The sequence below is a fragment of the Camellia sinensis genome, chromosome 4, assembly GCF_055761805.1.
Source record: "Camellia sinensis isolate YWXY chromosome 4, ASM5576180v1, whole genome shotgun sequence".
NCBI classification, from domain to species: domain Eukaryota; kingdom Viridiplantae; phylum Streptophyta; class Magnoliopsida; order Ericales; family Theaceae; genus Camellia; species Camellia sinensis.
The window spans coordinates 208820407-208839556 of NC_138964.1; the positions used below are offsets into that span (position 1 = coordinate 208820407).

The following is a 19150-nucleotide window of genomic DNA, read 5'->3' on the forward strand; positions in this document are numbered from 1 at the left end:
GCCCGAGTGACTCTGGGAGGAATTGAAGCAGCAGGAGCAGCATGTGTCAATTCTGAAACAGTGGAAGAAGGGACCTCCCCAGTTTCTTTGGGCTTGGTCACATCTAACACTGTTAGTAGGCTTAAAGGTGGAATGGCCAAATAAATCTCCATGTTAGTCACCCACCAGTTTTGGTACCTCTTTAAAACGGTACCTTGAGGAATGAAAGGGGTGTATTCAAAGTTGGCCAAGTCATCTACAAATTTCAAAGTTGCCTCTTCTAGCCTAGATTTCCGGACTTTCAAATCCCTTCTGGTGAGGCTGAGGTTTGTGTTGCTACAGAGGGGTATTGGGACCCCTTGTGAAAGGCCAAATTGTCTAGCAAACTGAGCTGGACAGTAAGGTTCAGCAATGCATTTGTATGCCTTCGGGTTCAAAGTCCCGATAAATAACTCTCTGGGAATCAGAATGGAAGCCCATATATCCTTGTGAGCAAGCGAAGTACAAGACTGGTCACTTAGAAAATTCCTCAACCAAGATGGACCAATGGAAGGTTCGAAGGGACGAAAGCGATAAGTAGGAAGGGAGACTGGAAGCTGGTGAAAGAAAGAGAAGTAAAAGGCAAAGGTAGAAGGGTAAAGTGAAGCATTGGCCATCCTTATGCCATGAGTAAGATGGTCTGCCTCAGAAAATTTAAGGCATTTGGATTGTAATTCAGTAAAATAGGCGAAAAGCCAAAACTGAAGGATCCAGAATGGCCCCCCTTGATTAGCATCTAAGGGTTTCTCACAAAAAAGGGAGCAGACTCTATATACGTGCCCTAGAACATGTGGGGCTAAGGCCACATTTTTCTGTAAGACAAAGGCTTTGGCAAGAGGGGCAAATTCAGGCATAATTCTCTGAGAGGAAGTGCAAAAAAGGAATTTGCAAAGCCAATACAATAAGAAAGAAAAGAATTCCCTGTCAGTCACAGGGCCCTCTCTTTTATTCTCAGCCCTAGCGAAATCACTATAATATGAGTTAAGAGAGGGGAGAGAGAAAGAGACTGCTAAATCAGGATAATCTGGTCCAAAAGGGGTGCCAATGGGAGATAGTCCCAGTAAATGGCAAATATCAAGAACAGTAGGGGCCATCATCCCACATCTAAATTGGAAAAAGTTAAAGACAGGATTCCAAAAACATAGAGCAGCAGGAACAAGAAAAGGGTCCTCTGAAATAGTTACCCTAGATAGTCTGAGAGCATCGAGAAGGCAGAGTTCTTGGAGGTCCAGGGTCCTAGCAGGAATAACCCGATCATACCATTCTTGCCACTCTGGTCTCACCGTAGGCCAACATCGGTGGGGGCGATTCATCCTCCAGTTCCTCCAGTCAAGACCACCTTCATAGAGAAGACATTGGTTTTCCAGTCGGGGATACAGGGCTGGGAGTTCAGTGAGGACTTCTTTGAATATGGGCCCGAGCACATAGTCTGACTGCACATGACGACGAGGGACAAAGATGCGTCCATCAATAGCGCTCTTCTCCCCAGCTTTGTACTTTTCGCATTCCGTATCAATAATCCTCTTCAGGGCCACAGATGGGCTCATACGCTCTACGACTGATACTGAAGGAGAAGCCATTGACGGTATGCTTTTCTTCGGGAAATGAAGTAGAGAGAAGCCGACGATTGGTAATAAGAGGGGTTTGTGCGATTAGAAGAGCGGGTGATTTCAGAACACAAAACAAAAGGGTTTTTAAAGCCCTCGTATTTGAAAATATATTACATGAGCTGTTAAGTATTAAAAGTACGAGTACAAAAGCTTCCTTCAACATTGATGCTTTTGGAGGGAAAAACAAAGCCCAGTTGTTAAGGCTAGCTTTGAAGTAAGATATTTTGCCTCGAAGCCGAGTCAAACGGCTTCGAAAATAGAGAAGCCAGCTTCGAAGTGGGTTGCCCTACCCAAAAAATAAAAATACTCGAGTATTTATTTTAAAAGGGCTTAAAGACCTATTTTTAGAGTTTTTAACAAAGATAATGTCCTTCGAAGCAAAACTTGAGTTTCTTTAACAAAGGTAATGTCCTTCGAAGCAAAACTTGAGTTTCTTTAAGGATGAGATTTGGTGTTCGAAGCATCAAAAGCAATAATGACAATGACTAGATGTTGACTATGGTCAAAACAGGTTTTGAATGTAAGATTGCTAGATTCGAAGCACTGTTTCCTATTGAAAATCAGCCAAAACTCTATTCCACAAATTGGAAAGGTTACAATTGGCTCATTTAGTGTTTTATTTAAAACAATTAAGTCCAGATTTAAAGGATGAAATTGTTCGAAGTTCGAAGCTCTGAGTTGACTTTTAAAACACAAGTAAAAATACAAGTGAAAACAGGGTCAAACAAAGACAAATTTTGTTTATATTAAGATCAGAGTGATTACATCAGCTGACCTTATCTTGGTATAAACTCGAGCTCATAAAAATAAGGAATAGAATAAATAACAAGATCATGAAATTTAGTCCAACAATGATCAATGAACTTTTGTTCTTTCCTTATTCTATCTTCTAAATTTTCTAGCATTGGCTGCATAAGTTGATGTGCTCTCACTTCATAGTAGAGCTCTTCAGCCTTTATTTCGAAGGCCACCTCTCTTAACCCTTGTTCCAATTCATCAATGTCTAAGTCATCCCAATACGCAGAATCTTTATTCTTGAAATCATTGAATTCTTCAATAAAGTTCTCTGCTTCGTACTGAGCATGAATTCGAAGGGACGAAAGTTGGTCTAAAGATTGTGTAGTAGCCATAGAATTACGATGCCAGTGAAGAAGCAATGAAAGTTGGTCCAGAAACATATGAAGTTCTGCCTGAGCAAGGGGATTAAGGACATGACCCCTAGTCATGATGTCACAAGCCCATCGAAGGTTCTTGAGAGGGACTTCATCCTCAAGAACATTAAAGGGCAAGTGAGAGAAGGCTGCAAGCAGAAGTTGAGCCTGTTTCCGCTCAGCTGGGGTAGGAGAAGGCAGAGGTTTATAGGGTGGAAAGACATTCTCCGTGGATAGGGCAATCTTCAATTTTTCTGCCCAGGAAAGAATTGGTAAGGGAGAATCAATTTCGGGAGACGAAGAAGAAGGTGTGGACGCTTCTGTCTTCAAGGATGATACGGGAGCGGAAGGAACAAAGGCATTAATATAATCAAGCCAGTCAGAAGAACAGATCTTCGCCTTCTGGGCTAAGAATGATGGGTCATGCCCTTGTGCTTCTTCTGGGCGAGGAGTAGAGTGCACTATCTTTGTAGGCATGGAAGATGTATACCATGCTACAAGAAGATTCTCCTCCAGATTACGCCGATGGTCAATGGGCACATAAGGGTAAACAACTGAACTTCGAGCATAGGAGGGAAACTCTAAAGGGTCAGTGAACTCAACAAAATGGTGGTTGATTCGCTCCTTTAAATCATAAGTCTCAGGTACTGACCAGCTTGTCCAGTCAGAACCTCCAGAAGAGGAAGAAGTTGCAGCTTTATCCCATACAGAAATTTGCGAAGAAGAGTTGCTCAAATCCATGTTTGCAATTTTACGAATTAGAGGTTTGAGAGCAGATTGTTCGAACTGTAAAGGTAGGTCAGAGGGGAAAATTCTTATGTCTTTGTTTGCAGCCTTCTGAATCGAAGGATTAAGAGCAATGTGTTCGTAATCCAAAGGTCGGTAATTTGCAAAGGCGTCCATGACCTGAATATAGAAATGTGGGTAAAGGTGGCTAATAAATGCATGCTTTCGACGAGGAATAGCATCGACATATGACTCTTCGTATGCTTCGTCATTGGAGGTAAGGATTAATTTGGCCATGAAATGTATCAGTCTGTTCGAATAATAAGACAGTGGAAGTACTTAAAGGATCAAGACGAGAGTATTAATACAGATGGTGTGAGACAGTTGCATTTCTGGGAAGATGCAAAACCCATGCACGTTCTAAAACGTGGGAAAAGGGACTCTGATCCACTAATATCACCAAGTCTTGGGTATATTAGTGCGGGGGATAATGTTGGCTACACATTTTGTACTAAGCCAGGGACAATTCGACGCGTGGTAAAGTGAGGGTAAAATGGGAAGACCAGATAGGTCTTCGATCTTGATCATATACGTGGCAATTAATATTGGTCGTTATAAGATCTGAGTCGTAGCGGATCAACAAAGAGACGTACAGTGACGTGGCTTCAACGGTTGCTCACATTCAAATTCGAATATAAAGGGGAAGCCTAACTGCAAGTGAAGGCATAGTGGAGCTACTTATAAGGTAGCATGATCAGCGATTACGGAGGGGCAGTTCGACGGTTTGAAGTACAATTCCATGGTTATCTTCCGAAAGTATAAATAGCAGGAAGGACTTTAGAGAAGAGGGAAGAACGATCTAAAGAATTACTCTACATATTCCAGTGTTATTTCTTGTCCTTTATATTTTTGTACTTTAAGTTTCTGCGCTGCACTTCATTTGTAGGAGTAGTTTTCGAAGTATATTGCCGCTGTAATTCTCTACGGAACTAAGATCATTGTAAGTTTTTTCATACTAATGAAATGCTTCAGTTTATTTAACTGTTCTTATGCTCAAGTTCTTTGAAGTCAAATTACTAGTAAGCCACCAGTAAAAGTCCTCTTTAGTGAGGCCGAAAGAACCATAACACAATCGTCTGAATAATTGTTTGGCAATTATAATTCTGTAAGGACTGATTGATCCTTGCTGGCACGCTCATAATTACAAAAGTAACATTCGAAAGCCAAAAAGCCAACAATTATAAATAGATTTTTTAAAGTTTGTTTAAAGTATAGATTGCTCTTTGTGATTTAAAAAATTATAAATATCTCCCAGTAATAAATTTTTTATTTAACAGAATTAATTAAAAAAATAAAATTTATAATTATTCTCCGATACAGTAATAAAATTATTTAAATTATTAATTGAAACATATTTTTAATATCATTAAAAATTGTTAATTGACTTGATAATGTATTAATAAAATGGACGATTTGTTATAAAATTAAAAATCTCAGAAGATGAAATGTAATTTTCAAAATTACAAAAAGTATTTTATATTTTAATCAAACTTCAAAGAGTATATTTGTAATTTATTTTTGAGCATTTAGTATAACACTATTTAAATTTATTTTTTAATTTGATAAAAACATAAATTTATTATAAAATTTTGAAATTCTCACAAAACTCCTTACGAAAACTTACTTTTGTTTATATAATATATAATTAGATAGATAGATGTACCTAGAATACATACAATTTCCACGGGCATATATACAATACTGCTTTTACTTATATAATTATATGGAAATTGTATGTATGCCCGTAATGTCCTAGTGTATTACAGGCATACATACATTGTATGGAAATATGTCTAAAATATATTGAACAAAAAGGAAAAAAAAAAAACAAATAGAGAGAGAAATAAAAACAGGAGAAAATAAAAGAGAAAGGAAGGCGGGATCATGGGATCATGGAATGATGGGTAAGAAAATGAAAAAGTCAGAGAGAGAAGTAGGAAAGTAGAAAATATACATGTAGGACATTCTTTGAAAAATGTATCTCAGTCGTTGTTTTATAATTTGAATAGATCTGAGCCGTCCAAATATTATAGTAGAACGAATGTGTGTAGAACAAATTAAAAAACCATCCTACTTTATTATATAGTTGTTAAAGATTCATATAGGATCTAAATTTACGAAATCTATTAGGCATTCAATATATTTAAAAATAATAATTAATTGTTCAAAATCATTTAATTTGTAGACTAAAAAATTCATTAATATAATCTCCACTATACACAGTAAAATCTGACTCTTAATTCTAGAATTGTAGACTTTTCCATATAATAGGAATAAAAAATAAGTGAATAAAAAGGAGAAAATAAAAAAATAAACAAATATGAGAGAAAAATAAAAATGGGAGAAAATAAAAAAATAAAAAGAAAAGAGAGAGGAATGTGAGATCATGAGATCATAGAAGGATAGGTGAAAAAATGAAAAAGTAAGAGAGAGAAGCGAGAAAATATAAAATATACATGCAGAATATTTTTTCAAAAATATATTTCAGCCGTTGTTTTATAATTTGAATAGATCTGAGCCGTTTAAATGTCCTAGTAGGACAAATGTGTATACGATAAATTCAAAAACCATTCTACTTTATTATATAGATGTTGAAGATTCATATAAGGTCTAATTTACAAAGTCTATTGGGTATTCTATATATTTAAAAATAATAATTAATTGTTCAAATTCATTTAATTTGTGGACTATAAAATTCATTAATTGAATCTCCACTACATACAGTAAAATTTGGCTCCGAATTATGGGATCGCATATTTTTCCACATAATATGAATAAGAATAAATGAACAAAAAAAAGAAAATAAAAAAATAAAAAGAAAAGAGAGAGGAATGTGGGATCATGGGATTATAGAAGGATGTGTGAGAAAAGGAAAAGGTAAGAGAGAGAAGCGGGAAAATAGAAAATGTACATGTAGGACATTTTTTGAAAAATATATCTCAGCCGTTTTATAATTTGAATAGATTTGAGTCGTCCAAATGTCCTAGTAGGACAAATGTGTGTAGGACAAATTCAAAAACTATCCTGCTTTATTATATAGATATATATATATATATAAAGATAAAATAAGTTAAATAAATTAATAAGATAAAATGTCACATCTAAATAAAAAATTAGATTAAAAGTTGCTCCCAAACTAACCCTAAAGTATATTTGGCAAGATAAGAAAAAAAAAAACATTCAGTGTGTTTGGTTTGAGTTTTTTGAATTAAATTTTTTTGAAAACTGAGGTTGCATTTGGTAGAGTTTTGTAAATATGATTTGAGAGTATGAGTTGTATTTTGAGTTTGTGAGTTGTGGAATTATGATTTGAGTGCAGAAAATTTGTTTGGTTATGATTTTTGAATAGAGTGTTGAATTGAGCTTTGATTTGAGTGTGAAACTGAGTTTTGAAAGTTTGATTTGACATGTGAAGGAAGAAGATTTGTTTGGTTATGAGTTTTGGAAAGAGTTTTCAAAACTTAATTCAAATTGTTATAACTCATAACAAACATACTACTTTCACACTATTGAAAATTTTGATCAACACTCATAAATAAATTCTTTTTAAAATTCAATTAAAAAAATTTATTATTAACTGAAAATAACATTAATCAATTTTTTAATTGAAAATATTACAAAGGAAATAATTTTTTTTCAAAATAAATATTCAAAAGATTTAAATCATAAATATTTAAATAATCTAAAAAATTTAATAAGTAAAAAATTAAAATAAATATTCAAAAAATTTAAATCGTAAAAATTTAAATAATTTAAAATGTTAATATTTTAAATTTAAAAACAACTCTACACTCAAATCGTAACCAAACACATAAAACAAAACTTATTTAAGAAATTATTTTTAAAACTCATAACCAAACACATAACTCGAAACTCCATACTACTTTCACAATTCTACATTCAAATCGTAACCAAATACATAACAAAAAAATTAAAATATTTAAAAATATTTTTATAAAATAGAGTTTGAATTTATTTTTATAAAATATTTAAAAATTTAAAAATTAAAATCGTAATATTTTGAAATTAAAAAAATTTAAAAATTTAAAAGTCGTAACATATTTAAATTTTAAAATATTTAAAATCTTAACAAAATTAAAATATTTTTAAAATATTTAAAAAATTAAAATATTGATTTGAATTGAGTTTTGAAAAGAGTTTTTAATTATGTGTTTGGTTATGAGTTTTGAAAAGTAATGATTATGTTTTGAATTGAGTTTTGAGAAATAAGTGTAGAATTATGATTTGAAAGCTCAAAACAAATAATACATTTAAATCAATGGGTAGAACTATAATTTGAGAGGCTTACCAAACGGAGCCTGAGTTATTTAGTTTTTGTATTTTTTTATTTTTTAGTGAATATTTTTAAATTTTTAAATATTTTTTTTACTTTTTTAGATACACATTACTTAGATGTATCTAAAAAGTAAAAAATTTACAAAAAATATTTTTAAAAATTAATAAATACATAAAAATATAAAAAATGTATTAAATATTCGTATTTTTTTTTTGTATTTTTGGTATTTAGTGAATTTTAAAAAAAATTAATTTTTTTAATTTTTAAGTATATTTATGTTAAATATGTGTAAAAATTAAAAAAAATAAAAAATATAAAAAATAAGAAACTAAAATTTTTTATAAAGTGTTTTTAAAAAATTGGTAACCAACCATAGCCATTTTTGTTTACAACAAGACGGGGGGGCTAGGTCATATAGGTGAGGTGGTAGTGGTGTAAAGGAGCAAGAGCAGAGGACGGTGGCGAAGATGAGCAGGAAAGGCCCTCCCAAGCACCAAAACAAATTCGCCTGGAAACCCAACGCCGGCGTCAAGATCAACGAAACCGTACTCTCTCTTTCTTACTCTCTCTCTCTCTCTCTCTCTCTCTCTCTCTCATCAATTCTCACTTATATATATATATATATATATATGTATTTATGTATGAATCTAAATACATAAAACAATAGGAAGTAGGAGGCAAGTTCAGGCCTTTGTCAGATGTAACTGGAGTTTGCCATCGCTGTAAAGACCAGATCGAATGGAAACGCAAGTATGGCAAATACAAGCCTCTCACCGAGCCTGCTAAATGGTACTCACACTTTAATTTCATCAATTTTCAGGGCTTTTCGTTGGATTTGATTTTGATTTTTGATTTTTGATTTTTTTTTTTATAACAGTCAACGTTGTTCGAAACGGGCTGTTCGTCAAGCTTACCACAATCTTTGTACAGGTTTGTTTGCTACTCCTTCCCAACTTGGAGCTCTGTTTGGATGCAGTTTTGTCAAAACTAGTTTTCCCATGTTGCAAAGATGTAGAAAACACAAATTCTGTCTCTTTTGATATAGGAATATGGGTTGGTTTTCAAAACTAATTACAGCATCTCCAATGCTTAAGTGCTCAAAAAGCATTCCAACCTTTTCATCAAATGTTTATCAAATCAAGGGAGAAACAATTTTTCCTTCAAGTTGAGAATTCCTCAAATTCACTAAGTTAGCAATTTTAGGGGCATTTTTGGAATCAAAATTGTGCAAAAACTTGAAAAAGCTGTTATGAGTTGTGTGCTTTATGTTATTAGAATAGAAGATATATTCTTTTATGTTTAGAAGAAAAAAAATAATTTTTAAATCCATTGTTTTGATTGAAGTGTAGCTTGTGCTAAGGAGCAACATGTGTGTGCCAAGTGCGCGTGCCGTGTGGACCGAATTATTGGAAGGTTTTGGATTTATTTATTTGTTTATTTATTTATTTTAAAGAATATAATGATTTGAATACCTTCACTCCAAACCTGGAGACATTTTTTTTTTTTTTCTTTTCTCTTCAAGTTTGCTCTGATGCAGTATGTATTACTCACTTCCAGGGACATTTCAGAAGTAGAGGCTGAGCAGAAGATGCTTGACGAGGTTTTTATTTTCAATTTTTTACACAATGTTTTAGATAATTATATCACATTTTGTTAATTATCTTTAGAATAAGTGTTATTCTCCCATTGTAAACCAATGTGATTGAATGATTTGCTATAGGCCATCAAGAATGCTCGAGAAAGGGATAGGAGGACTCTTCTACGTGCTGTAAGACTCCAAAACTTTTGATCTTCGGTTTCTCTAAAGTTTTTACATTTTTTGTCAGACAATTTTTGTTCTCCTTTGTTTATTTATTCTTGTATGTTTTAGAACATTCTAACAGCTTGCATTTAAAGCTTTGTAAGGGATAGTGTATCATTATGAATTGCTTTTATACCTCCTTACTAGAGTCTTTGGTGTATGAACTGACATTGTGGTACCAATTTCTCACATTGAAATAAATACAGAAACAACTTCATGCTTGGGGCCCGTTATTGTTCTAGGGCTTTGTAGATAAGTTAAATGATGTTTAATTTCCTTTGGTTAATTCAATCGTACCTCGACATATAGCAACAATAAGCACATAATATGATATAGTAAAGGGGAATAAGCATATTCGACAGATGAATGGCAATACAAGAATGGGTGGAATGAATTATGAGTGCAGTCATTAGATGCTACTTTGTTAATCGATTGGAGAGAAGGTTATATGAAGGTGGCTCAAATAGTTTGGTCCAATAGTTGACCAATAATTATTTAAAACCCTGGATGCTTTAGAGAAAAATTCTCAGTAGGTACTGGAAATATGTTGCACAAAGTAGCCTCAGATGCACAACCTAGATCTAACTTTTTTGGATGAGGAAGGTATTCACCCGAAAAATATATTGATACTTGAGGTGATGGCCAAAGTATTAGGCGCCAGTTATAGCATTTTGTAGAGAGAAAAGGAAAAGAAATATTCACAAAATTTGTTTGGTATTGTTTTGACTTGGTTTACACCCATTAGGATTACAGCATTGTGTATGCCTTCATGAGCAATAAACCAATCAAATTTATTCGCCTTATTTATATTGGAAAGTTGCAAGCAGAAGCAGTATTCTAGGCATTCATGGGTTAACTTCCGGGAGGGGTTTGAGGTTGAAAGTTAACTGGTAAGGGTGAATCTGACCTCACTTCAGAAACTAATTTTATGTGTAGTTAGGGCCTTCCAGTTTTACACTAGCTCTTGCGAGCATTCACTTAATCACAGACACAAGCTCTCTTGTTGAAATTACGTTGCTTTGTTTGAGACATCTTTTCCTGTAGTATGGTATTTTGTTGCATATTTACTCCATCCAATTGTTTCTTTTCTAGTATTGTTATCTTAACTTGCCTTTTGATTTGCACCCTAAATTTTTTAGCTCATTTTCCATTGTTTGGTTGGACAAAAAATAAGTAATACATTTTTTTGTAAGAAAAATAATTTCCATCAAAAGCCAAAAATGACCTGCATTTTACATTTTCGCAAGTCATTTTTTGAAGCTGGTCCATGTTTGCAAGGCAGGACTTGTGGACGAGGCCAAAGCTGCTGATGGTCAAATAATCCGTCCTGCTTCTACTTTGTATATTGTAGCTTATTTTCATTTTTGTGCGGCAGATGAACAAAGGAAAATCTCTTAGTTCAACTTCAGAAAAAAGCCTGATGGACAATGGAAGTAAGGCTGGGGAACTATTAGCAGCCGAGTCAGTTGAGGAAGATGCAGAGTCTAGCAGAGACGACGAAGATGACAATGACATTGAAGAAGACGAGGTGAAGGTTCTTAACTGAGACGGGATGAGAAATATATAGTCAAGACAACTCTACTTTAGCTACTTGGGATCTTCTACAAACATGCCTTAATAGATTTACTGAAGAGATAACAAAAAAAAAAAAATTTGTTGCCATTTTGTGTCTTGATTGAGTTGAAAATAGGTATTTTCTTAATTTTCATTGAAACTGAATGTAATTCATATGTTGTGTTTTTTTTTTTTTTTTTTTTTTAATCCTTTGCAGTAACCCCTTCTGTTTTAAGAAATAATGTCTGCATCATGTTTTTGTTGTATCTAGTGATGAAAGTTTTGATGAAGTCAAATGACCCAAATCCAACTTTTATATTTTTAGGCTGTTTGTTTGGGTGTAAACGATTTTTTGAAATTTATTAAAATTTATTTCTCTTTGATACGACTCAAAACAAATTTTTTTTTTGACTATTGAAAAATAAGTTTATTTGAATTGAAAAAATATTTTTCTTTTGAAACGTGAAAAATATTTTTCGATTAAAGTCGGTAGTCACCATCTCCTCTACCACTCCCACTATGTCTGCCAACACTAACACACTATAACTTTTGAAGGTGGTGAAGTTTTCAAATCAAGTTTGAACATTTTATTATCTAACTCGACTTGGTTTGTGCAATATATGAAACAAAGACGAGCCAAATTTGAACTCTATTTTTTTTTTGTTTGGAGAATTTTTCTAACATTTTTTATTTCTTATTGAATTTTTAAACCAAATTTAAACAAACTTATTGTTCAGCTTGTATACAATCCTACCAATACAATACAAACTTCAACACCTTCATCTCCTTACCAACCAAACATAGCATTGAGGTCGCAACACTAGAGGTTCAAGTTCAAACTTGAAGGGCACCGATTGGCTCAATTTTTATTATCCCAAGGTCCATGTTGGGATAAATGAAATTTCAACTGTCTTACAGCAAACATTCAGACACTCGCAGCATTTGTTGGTATTCATATGCATTCATCAATTGAAAGTTAGGCTTCTTTGAAAACATACAAAATTTGTAATCTACGAAACCAAAAATAGCCAAAACGGGAAGACAAAACGGCAGAATACTAAACAAAGTTCTCTAATTTACGGACACACTTATTACAGCCTAAGGTTGATTCAATAATAGCCCAACAATGCAATAAGAATTGAGCTGAAAAGAATTATGGATTAATCTCGTATAGGCACTTCCAGGAAATCAGCAAGTAAATCCAGATTTAATATCCATGAGATTTGGCTCCCCAGTCAACTAGCAAAGGTTGCCATTTGTTGACACTCTTTCTCTGTTTGGATGTCAGGGTAAGCACTCCCAAAAATACTGAACCAAAGCTATCTTAACGTAGGAAATCCCAGCTAGCTGCGAACCAAAGTCTTGGCCGTTAATGCATGTGAAAGAGCGGTGCCAGAGTACTGCCAGACAAAACTATTCATCTTTCACACATAGGCGTTCTGTATAAAAAGAAAACAATCAACACAATCAAAATATTTAGATTGGTTTTGATAATAATCAGAGAAAACTTTCTTCTCGATAAGCTAGATTAGCAAATAGAATAAACGCTACGAAGCATGCTTATGTTGAGTTTGATGATAACTAGAATGCAATGACTCCTCAATTAGTCTGCATAGAGCATGAACAAGCAGCATATATGCTGCAACCAGATAGCTAGGAGAATTCATATGCCAAAGATTAATTAATAGACCAAGAAATATTCTCTACATCTTGTGGAATAAAAACTAAAAAAAACCCCATAAAAAAGTAATTAGTGAAGGAAAATATCTTTCAAAAAATCTTGATTTTAAAGGGAAACATTAGGAAATAACAACGCCTGCTAAGCTATAGGAACAAATCAAGTGCATAAAGTAAATGCTTGTGTATATACATGTGGATAGCTAACAACAAACATTCTAACCTTTACACACAAACATATAGGTTCGATGTAAATATTTGTTTGAAGGTGTCAGCTAAGCCTAACTAGTAATAAAATCTATCAGTAGTCATACTAGAGGTTTGGGATTGATTTCCATCTTCATCCAAATTAGAAGAGTTTTTGGGTAAGCCGAGAGCTTCCTCTCGCGCAACCAGTCATTTTCATTTGACGAACAGCCCCCCTCCAACAAAAAAGAAAAGAAAAGAAAAACTCATATGATCAAGTGTTCATATATTTGCTTTATATTGTGCGTAAAAGTGAGATCTTTACGAAGCTTCTACTGGATGTCCATTAGAAATGTAACTACTCCATATGATTTGCACAACATTTGAGCCACAAACAGATCTTTTAATGTGAAACTGTTACAAAACAAACATGGAGTCAAATTTACTCCTCACTGTGAATGACAATGATAAAAAATCCATAAACTACTTAGTAATCTCATCATTCTGCAGAATAATAACTAACAACAAAAACAATAATGTGATACGATAAAAATAAGTGTGAAAGAAGAGTCCATACTTAAATATTCATAGGAAAGAATCATTGAGGTTCCCCATGCTGACATGCTGAAAAACCTTGGACCGAGTCCTCTATATAAACCTTTCCAGCCATCATCGACAATCAATCCTTTAACAACTTGTCTTATGGTATGTCTCTTTTCATGTCCCATGACCTAAATTGCAAAAACTAGCTTAATGGAAGGATTAACATACGAAGCTACTAACTGGAACATAATGCAATCAATCAGCAAGCAGTAAAATTGTGTGATAACCGATATTTGCTACTTCCTTTTTTTACCTTTCTACTTTCAAAACAATGGGAGGCCAAAATGTGGTTAGAAACTCCCATACTTCTACATAAATACTTGGAGTGCTCCTCAAGTTTGACATAGCAATAATCAAAAACTATCTTTCATCGCTCTTTTCTAGAAAGAGAGAGAGAGCAAATTATATGGATGCAGTGATACCTTTTCATTGTTAGTATAAAGTAATATAAGGATGCAGTGATAGAAGAGAAACTTGAGAACCACTCCGAGTCTCCAATTAATCATACAAAACCGCAGAATTCATTTTGACAGCAATAAGCAGCCATCTTCCAAGCTAAATAGCTCAAGTTATTTTTGGTATAAAAAACAACCTCAGAATATATTGATGAGGCATTGAAGCAGACACAAAAGTCAGGTATTTCTAAAAATTCTGGATGTAATATTACTACAATGTTCTGTGCAACGCAATAGCTATAGTTTTGTTAAAAAAACAGCTTCAACTCGTAGAACAACACAAAAGGCATCAGGAACAAACAAAACTGAAGAGTTCACTCTCCAAATACTGTAATTCCATCACTTACATCAAGTCTCAGAACTGACAGAAGAGAAGAAATTTGATCGCAACTATGTATACCTGTAAGCGAGTCTTGATGGTGTCCAATGGTGTTGTGATACAAGATGCTGTGGCACCAGCAAATATCCCTCCTGCAGCTTGAACACCGACTATTGTCCATTGGCTAGGAGCAGATTTCTTGCGTTCAGTATCATGACCTAAGAAACTGTACAAAAGAAAATCATATGAGTGGGGAACAAAAATGGTAGAAGAAAAATAAATAGTGCACTTAAAATTCATTACAAGTCCTCATTATCATGTAATCCAAGAAAAACAGACCAACCTATTTATCTAGACCATTCAAGTATTGCTCTCACATAAAGCCAATGTCAGAGGCAAGTGAGAAATCTTCACATCATTAGAGGCAGTAAGCACAAGTTGAGGACTGATATGGTTTTCATTGAGGTTAACAGAAACTGAGGTTTATAATAGAAAATTCCTAAACCATAACTGCAGCCATAAAGCTTATACAATGGGCCTGTTTGGTGAAGCTTCTTGCAAACTAAAAGCTGATAATCAAAAGCAAAAGCTAAAAGAACCTCTTCCCTTGCCTCTCAATAATTAATTGTTTTCCAGCTTATGTAAGCTATTTCTGCCTTATACGCTGTAAGCAGAAACTGCACCAAACACTTTGGCACAGATTTTCAAAAAGAAGAAAAAGAAGAAGAAGAAGAAGAAGAAGAAGCAGCTATAAGCAGGCCCATAAGCTGCACCAAACAAGGCCAATGTCCACAAAGGGGTTAAGAAGATTAACTAAACAAGGAACAATCACTTATTTGACCAGAGTTCTGCATTAAATAAGCTCCTACAACAAATCAAGCATTAAATTAAATCAAACAAGCATGCATCACCTCCAGATTAAGCGTTGGCTTGAACCATAACTTGCCCACCATACAGCACTAGATGGAGAATAAGTCATGACTGATAGACCAAACCCCCTATACAGTCCCCGAATGCCATCCGATTTCAAAACCTTGCGAACAACATCAAGTCCCCCATTATAGCTTGCGTGGCCCGAGTATCCTTGCACCATCAATCTTTGGCTAACCTGATCAAATGGAGATTACAGAATCTAAAAGTAGATCTCCATAAATTTCTTAAGCAGAAACAATAATAAACCGAAATTGAAATAGGAAGTTTCCAATAACTCAGTATCAAGAAGGAAAAAGAACTGCTATTAAAAAAAATGGCATTCCAATAGAAAGGTCTCCAGTTAGACAATTTTCAATATTGAAGCTATTTCAAACTGAACCACAAATTAATAGTGAAATTGAGAATGCAACAAGTGTAAATCACTTCAAGATAAGGAAATTCCTAAATATGAAGATCTGCCTCCGAAATCTGACATATTCTCAGTTAGAAGCCAATAAGAACTTGAACCACAACTAGATGTGCTATGCATAAAATTTTTCAATTTTATTCTTTTCTTTTCCGTTGTCTTTTTCTAACAACTTTTGCATTATAAAATGTCAATGGAACCCCACCCCCCCCCCCCCCAAAAAAAAAAAAAAAAAAAAAATCTTTTAAAAAGAAATCAAACATGAACATGGTTAACATACCACATCAATTGGAACAAACACAGCCTGAGAACAAAGTGACGCTAACATGCCGCCAATTCCATTTGCTATAGCCGCCTCTGTTGGTTCTGATAATTTAAATGGTTCAACAAACCTGAAAGCAGCCACTTTTGTGGTCTCTAAAGCAGTCAGGAATATAATCCTGGCAGGAATTGCACCAGTGATGACTGTGCCAAAACCTCTATATAACCCACGGATTCCATCAGTTCTCAATATGACTCTTATAAGGGAAAATGCATCTCTATCAACAACATCCTTTGAAGCAACCTGCATCCTGGTCTTTAGCAGAGAAACAGGATATAGTGCTACTGTAATCCCAGTAAATATTCCAGCTCCTATGACATAAAACTTAGTTTTATCAAGCCTGCACAATAGGTTTTGAGACATGAACAAACTTAGGTATTTAGTCAAGCTGTTTGAAAGAAAAATAAAAAAGAATAAATACACAATGACAAAAAATTACAACATCAAAAGGGGTGTGACAGAAATCCGGTGAGGGAGAAATATTGACGGGTTCCCTGTTAACTACTGATATTCCTCTAGGAATGACGTGAGCAAGTTTTTCAGTCATAAATATTCAACTGGTGGTAAGTCAAACACTTAGAAAGTCTGCATGGTTCTTTTAACCGACTTCCCTAAAAATGCAAATAAAATTTTATTACGTGCTTGGATGAAAGATATAGACCTTAATTTCTCTTGCAACTTTGGCCATAGTGGTCTTAGAGGCATCAGAAACTTATGCCGGCAGAGCATTACAAAACCTCAAAAGCATAACCATATAGTGCAGCGTCCTCGTCACTACCCCCCACGCTGCAGCGGCCTACATTTCAGGCTCTATTTTAAATAATCAGAATCTCATCCATTACAAAATAAATGGATTTTAAGATGTCCTCACAACCTAAAAAGCTTCAACAAGCAACCTCGTGAAAAAGTACAAGGACACAAGAGTTACGACATGATCATCTGGAATGCAATTATAGTAATAGAATGGAGAGGCCCATAAATATCCTTGGGAATCCACAAATCAAGTTCGACCTCTCTCCTTGCCCACATATATGAGATGATATCAAAATTTTTGGGAATTCCCACTCAAATCTATATGTTCCTGCTTTTATTGATAAAATCATGTCATGCACATATAAATTATGGGGGAGTTCCTATCCAAAATCATATTGCTCGGAATTTCAAAAGTTTTGGCCAAAAATGGAGTTACATTCTTCCCTAATCTATATCAAGGCCACAGGGAAAAGACATGTGAAGTTAATTCCCTATTTGAGGTAATCAGATTCTGGTTGATTGCTGTAAAAAATATTCTCAATTAAATTTTGTCAGCACCAGAAATAAACCCCAGACCCGAAATGCATCATTGAACCCAAAAACAGAGGAAAAGAGGAACAAAGGACTATTGTTACGACTTTCTAGCCTTTTGTGTTCATGTTACTAATGGGTCTCTACTCCTTTATGAAATCTAGAACACAACTGAGGCATTTTACTCAGCAGGACATCCAATGTGACCTAACTGAACACCATTATTATCATCATCCAATGTAATGGCAGTTCCTGGCATTTTTTTTCCCCCAACCTAGCACAACTCATTTGAAACACAAACTCAAAGACGGCTCCCTTTGAACACCATATTCTTCTGACCCAATTGAGTTCAAGGCGCCAAAAAAATGACATGCCTAACAATAACAACAATGCCATAATCACACTCACTTACACCAAAAAAGTCAATTTTTTTCTCTACTTTTTGTACACGTTTTTTTCCATAAAAAGCTAAAAAACCACTAAAAAAGTGAATTCCCAAAACAACTGTGTAGGTCTTAGACGCACATACTCACTCTATTCTATTCTTTGTGTATTTGGATGTGTAATTGGTTGTGATTGTATCTTTTCTCAATTCCATAATCTTACTACATCAAATTAATTCGTTTTCTTTGAATAATAATCATTAACACTCCCAAAAAAAGAAACCCAAATCACTAATTGGCAACATTATCACACAGCACAAAGATGATTAACATTTAAAGAACAATAAATTGAAATAAATTAAAGTACTAAATTAGTAAAAGATTGAACAAAGAAACAGGTAAAGCATGTATAGATACAAAGAAAAGCAATTCATTCATACTTGTCCCAATTAATCTCTGTTTGACCGAACGACTGAGTCTGAGAACGAAAAGAGGCCATTGACGGGTCTGTATGAAGACAAATCTCTCAAAACCCTAAAATTGAAATCCCAAAAAGGGTTCTGAGAGATCGATTCTTTACGAAAAACAACAAGAATATTCTTTTAGAATTTAGGCATAAGTTGGGACGAGCCTAAACAATTGGAAATGCATCATTTTGAAAGGTATGATACTTGTACGATTAAGGTCAGATCTATGAGAGAGCAATTGTCAGGGCGGATTAGGGGTGGGTGTTGTGACAGCGGGCTGTCACACCCCCATTTGGTTCAGGGATGCACCAATAAATCCCAAATTAATAACTTATGCATTGTTTAGTCCTAAAATTTTTTTTATAAGCTGAAAGGTCCCATTACAATATTAATAATATCAGATACAATGTTAATAACATCAGAGTCATGTTACAAACATTGGATTTCAAACATCTAATGTTCATCAAATTTCAATAATGTTTGAAAATATAGGATGAAAAACATCTAATGTTCATCAGATTTCAATAAATTTTGAAATTATAGAATGAAACATCAGATCATTTACATCATTCACATCATGTTGATGTAAAAATGGGACTAAATGGAGCATAAGAAAACTTTTAGAACTAAATGGTTCAACGTTTCAAAAACTAGGACTTATGGGTAAATTTTCTTTTGATTTATTCCGATAATTTGAATCGTTTTGTATTATAAAATTTATTAAGTGTATTATCTATATGAAAAATAAAATTAATCGGAGAAATATAATCACGTAATCAAGATAAATAACAATTTTAAAATAAATTATTATTGAAATTATACTAACCGTTTATTTTTTTAAACATAAACGTAATTTTGTTATAAGTTACAGATGTCTAACTAACTTTTTTTTTTTCAT

General features: G+C 33.9%; 2 protein-coding genes across 3 annotated transcripts; one reads left to right on the forward strand and one right to left on the reverse strand.

Annotated features, from left to right (window-relative positions):
* Nucleotides 1–8230: 8230 nt before the first annotated feature.
* Nucleotides 8231–11507, forward strand: LOC114310667 (small acidic-like protein). Its single transcript, XM_028256734.2, has 7 exons — nt 8231–8407; nt 8530–8651; nt 8740–8792; nt 9212–9275; nt 9420–9462; nt 9583–9630; nt 11039–11507. The coding sequence occupies exons 1-7, from the start codon at nt 8330–8332 to the stop codon at nt 11207–11209; spliced, it is 579 nt and encodes a 192-aa protein (XP_028112535.2). The 5' UTR covers nt 8231–8329; the 3' UTR covers nt 11210–11507.
* A 651-nt stretch (nt 11508–12158) lies between these two features.
* LOC114310666 (Mitochondrial substrate carrier family protein) lies at nt 12159–18559 on the reverse strand. Of its 2 annotated transcripts, none has more exons than XM_028256731.2 (6): nt 18226–18559; nt 16077–16458; nt 15369–15565; nt 14539–14683; nt 13658–13811; nt 12159–12656 (listed from the first exon to the last, which is right to left on the reverse strand). In XM_028256731.2, the coding sequence occupies exons 1-6, from the start codon at nt 18282–18284 to the stop codon at nt 12631–12633; spliced, it is 963 nt and encodes a 320-aa protein (XP_028112532.2). In that variant the 5' UTR covers nt 18285–18559; the 3' UTR covers nt 12159–12630. The 2 variants fall into 2 exon arrangements, with proteins under 2 accessions (XP_028112532.2, XP_028112533.2); XM_028256732.2 differs by lacking the exon at nt 12159–12656 and adding an exon at nt 13064–13494 and having other exon boundaries at nt 18226–18550.
* Nucleotides 18560–19150: the final 591 nt, after the last annotated feature.

What these genes read in the sequence shown, in the direction of transcription:
- LOC114310667 (XM_028256734.2), top strand. Translation starts at nt 8,330, where the DNA reads ATGAGCAGGAAAGGCCCTCCCAAGCACCAAAACAAATTCGCCTGGAAA. An exon ending in TTACCACAATCTTTGTACAG is followed by an intron (nt 8,793 to 9,211) that starts GTTTGTTTGCTA and finishes ATTGAAGTGTAG; the next exon opens with CTTGTGCTAAGGAGCAACAT. An exon ending in GGAGGACTCTTCTACGTGCT is followed by an intron (nt 9,631 to 11,038) that starts GTAAGACTCCAA and finishes TTTGTGCGGCAG; the next exon opens with ATGAACAAAGGAAAATCTCT.
- LOC114310666 (XM_028256731.2), bottom strand. Translation starts at nt 18,284, where the DNA reads ATGGCCTCTTTTCGTTCTCAGACTCAGTCGTTCGGTCAAACAGAGATT. An exon ending in TGTTTGTTCCAATTGATGTG is followed by an intron (nt 15,566 to 16,076) that starts GTATGTTAACCA and finishes CCATTTGATCAG; the next exon opens with GTTAGCCAAAGATTGATGGT. An exon ending in CCATCAAGACTCGCTTACAG is followed by an intron (nt 13,812 to 14,538) that starts GTATACATAGTT and finishes TTTGCAATTTAG; the next exon opens with GTCATGGGACATGAAAAGAG.